The 2999-nt window shown below is 39.9% G+C and overlaps 1 protein-coding gene across 1 annotated transcript; it reads left to right on the top strand.

Annotated features, from left to right (window-relative positions):
* The first annotated feature begins 272 nt into the window (after positions 1–272).
* On the top strand, positions 273–2505 carry zgc:162730 (uncharacterized protein LOC564559 homolog). The gene is made up of 2 exons (XM_010891989.3): positions 273–384; positions 670–2505. Exons 1-2 carry the CDS (start codon positions 352–354, stop codon positions 1714–1716), a joined length of 1080 nt encoding a protein of 359 aa, XP_010890291.2. The 5' UTR covers positions 273–351; the 3' UTR covers positions 1717–2505.
* Positions 2506–2999: the final 494 nt, after the last annotated feature.

Here is a 2999-nt window from a genome sequence, read left to right as displayed (position 1 = left end):
TCATAATACCCGAAAACAACAACTCATCGTGATTCAAAATAGTATCACCATAGTAGGCCCTATAATTGTGCCAATATATGTGATGCATATATGTAAAATGTTGTAAATATTTCAAAACTATCTACAGCTGTTTAAAAAAAAACACAAACAGAACTTCACAACAGACTTATTGCATTGGATACGAAACTTTATGGGAGTGGTTTCCGGGAAGATAGAAGAAGGAAGTCCGCCCCCTTTTTAAATCCATATAAATTAATGCAACGACTTGAACCTCAGCGTAATCGCCCGTGTCTTGTAGCTGAAAGTGAGAGGCGAATTAAAACTTTTCAAAGAACAATAATACATTGAAGCATGTCCGATATGATCGACGATATTATTACGAGGGTAAGTTCTATTAAGTTTTCATGTTATTGTGGTTTTGTTGCGTGGAACCTGAGTAAGTTGTAAGTTACTTTGAACAGTGATTGCTGTTAAAATATACACAAGTGTCTCGCAACTCTTGTGTAAGTGGTCTACTTTGAACATTGGTTTTCTGAATATTTTAACAGTAATCAATGTTATGTCGTCAACAGAAATACTGTGGCGCAGGGCATATCTTACAACACTGCGTGGTGTATTTTACATAGTTGTACCGTGATAATTTATTTACCGTCATATTTATCTCCACAGAATCTGATCAATCTGGGTTTAGATGATTCATTCACCCAGCAACAAATGAAATCAATGGTACCTCGTTTAAACCGTTCAACGTCCTTCTTCTCACCAAAGAGTCATGGTGTACCCAATGAGCAATTGAACGATGATACCACCTGGCCACTTGACATTTGGAGCAAGATTGCTCCAACCAAACAGGCTTCCTTCAGACCTGACCGCTCTATGAGTCTGACCGAAAGTAATATTCTGTCTTTCGGTAAGATGAAGACCCTGGATGTAGTGCCTCCACCTCCAGGATTTCCTCCACTGAACAACCCAACTCCTCTCCCTTCCAACCGCTATAAGACCGAACTGTGCCGCAGCTTCCAGGAGAATGGCAGCTGTAAATATGGGAGCAAGTGTCAGTTTGCCCACGGAGAGCCTGAGCTACGTGGTTTGTATCGGCACCCAAAATACAAAACGGAGGCCTGTCGCACCTTTTACAACTTTGGCTATTGTCCATACGGAGCCCGGTGTCACTTCATTCACGAAGAAAAACTCACCCCTTTGACCCAGAAGTTCCACAACCAAGAGCTAGCCGGTCAGAACCCACGTCAACTCCGACAGAGCGTCAGTTTCGCGGGTTTCCTGGGATCGCGCAACTCTCCTCCCCCTGCTCTCCACGACCCCCTCGGCTTCACCCGTGCACCCTCGGTGTCACCGCCCCCGACAGACATTCTCTCCCCGGTGTTCAGTGACACCCAACGCGAAGCGTTTCAGTTTACTCAGAGCAGACCCGGCGTTGGTGACATCCACGGCGCCCCCCTGACTTTAGAGTCGCAGAAGCCTTCGCGTTGTATTTGTGGTCACGGGAATACTCAGAACAAATTGTATGCTATGGAGGACCGCAGCAACGTCTACATCACCCAGCCAAATCTCCAGCGTTTCTCCTCTGAAGATTCCCTCTCAGACCGGGATAGTTACACCAGCACAGGCAGCACTAGTGGTTCAGACTCCCCTACCTTCGATGGGGCTGGCAACAAGCGGCTCACCGTGTTTGCTCGCCTGTCCCTCTCTGACTAGAAAGCCAAAACCACATAGAGACAATCCATGTCAGGGACCTTGATCAACTTGAGGTCCTGCTAACACATTAGAAATCCTTTCAATATGATGCGCATCAACACTTTAAACTGTTATTTTTTGTTTATTTATATTAGTAAATTACCTGCTCAGTGAAATTTATTTAGTACCCAAACTGAAATCAGAAGCTGTATATTTTTATACTAATGTATATTTTAACTTTTCATCTTGTCTTCCATTAATTGCTTTCTTTAAGAATTGCCTTGATGGTAATTACTGTAATGGAAGTCAAGTGCCTCTACACAACAATCTATATGAGAAGAACTAGTAGCCTTACTTCATCTTGATTACTTCAATTAGTCTTTTATATGTCCATACAGGGGCATTAGGGACCCCCCTCCATTCAGTAAGCTGCCCAAATTTTTTTTTCAGGTCTGTTTATATTTTTGGTTTTCATGTGTATGAACTGTTTAACATTCAAACCATCAGTCTGACTTGAAAAAAATGATAAGACATTCACTCACTGTGATATGCACTTTAAAATAGGTATTGGGAGACTCGTTTCTCCATGTAGCATTTAACCAAAGCTTTATACTTACATAAAATGTATACTTTTTCAAACTTATTTGCATAAAAGCCGTTTTTCTTATTTTTGGATCATATATTAACTCGTCTGTGACAAGTGAGTAGTGGCTAGTACACCATCTTTGCCTGACACAGATCTAGGAGGGGCTGTTTGCCTTTTTTTAGATACCTGTTTTGTTGCATAAAGTTTGGACAACCCTGGATGCATTGTTACACTCTTGTAGAAAGTGACTTATTTCATCAGGGACCGTAACATCACAGTATTTCCTTTGACTATAGGTTGACTGCATTTGTTTGCCTTTTTGTAATTGTATAGACTTAACTAATATATTTATTATATTTATTGTATTACCAATGTATTTTTTACTTATTTATCATGAACATGTCAGGGTCTGTGAAAATGATGTGAATTTTTGAAACAAAAAAGAATGAATTTATTTTTGATCATCTGAAACTGAGAAATAAATAAAAATGATATGTAATGTCTTGTATCAAATTGTCTTTTTGTCAGTTTTGAGGCTTTTAATGTCCAATATGGTAAACAACTCTTCATTACCAAAGCCATATGAGGGAAGAATATATTTATTTTTACACAATATACACATTAAGTTAATTCTTGGATTTTTTATTTTTTTTGTGGGTTCAAATAAAATGAGCAGACAGAGGATGCCCTCATTCTTCACAGTACCCTGTAAACAACC

Source organism: Esox lucius, chromosome 1, assembly GCF_011004845.1.
Source record: "Esox lucius isolate fEsoLuc1 chromosome 1, fEsoLuc1.pri, whole genome shotgun sequence".
Lineage (NCBI taxonomy): Eukaryota > Metazoa > Chordata > Actinopteri > Esociformes > Esocidae > Esox > Esox lucius.
This window is presented reverse-complemented; position numbering and strand designations above follow the sequence as displayed.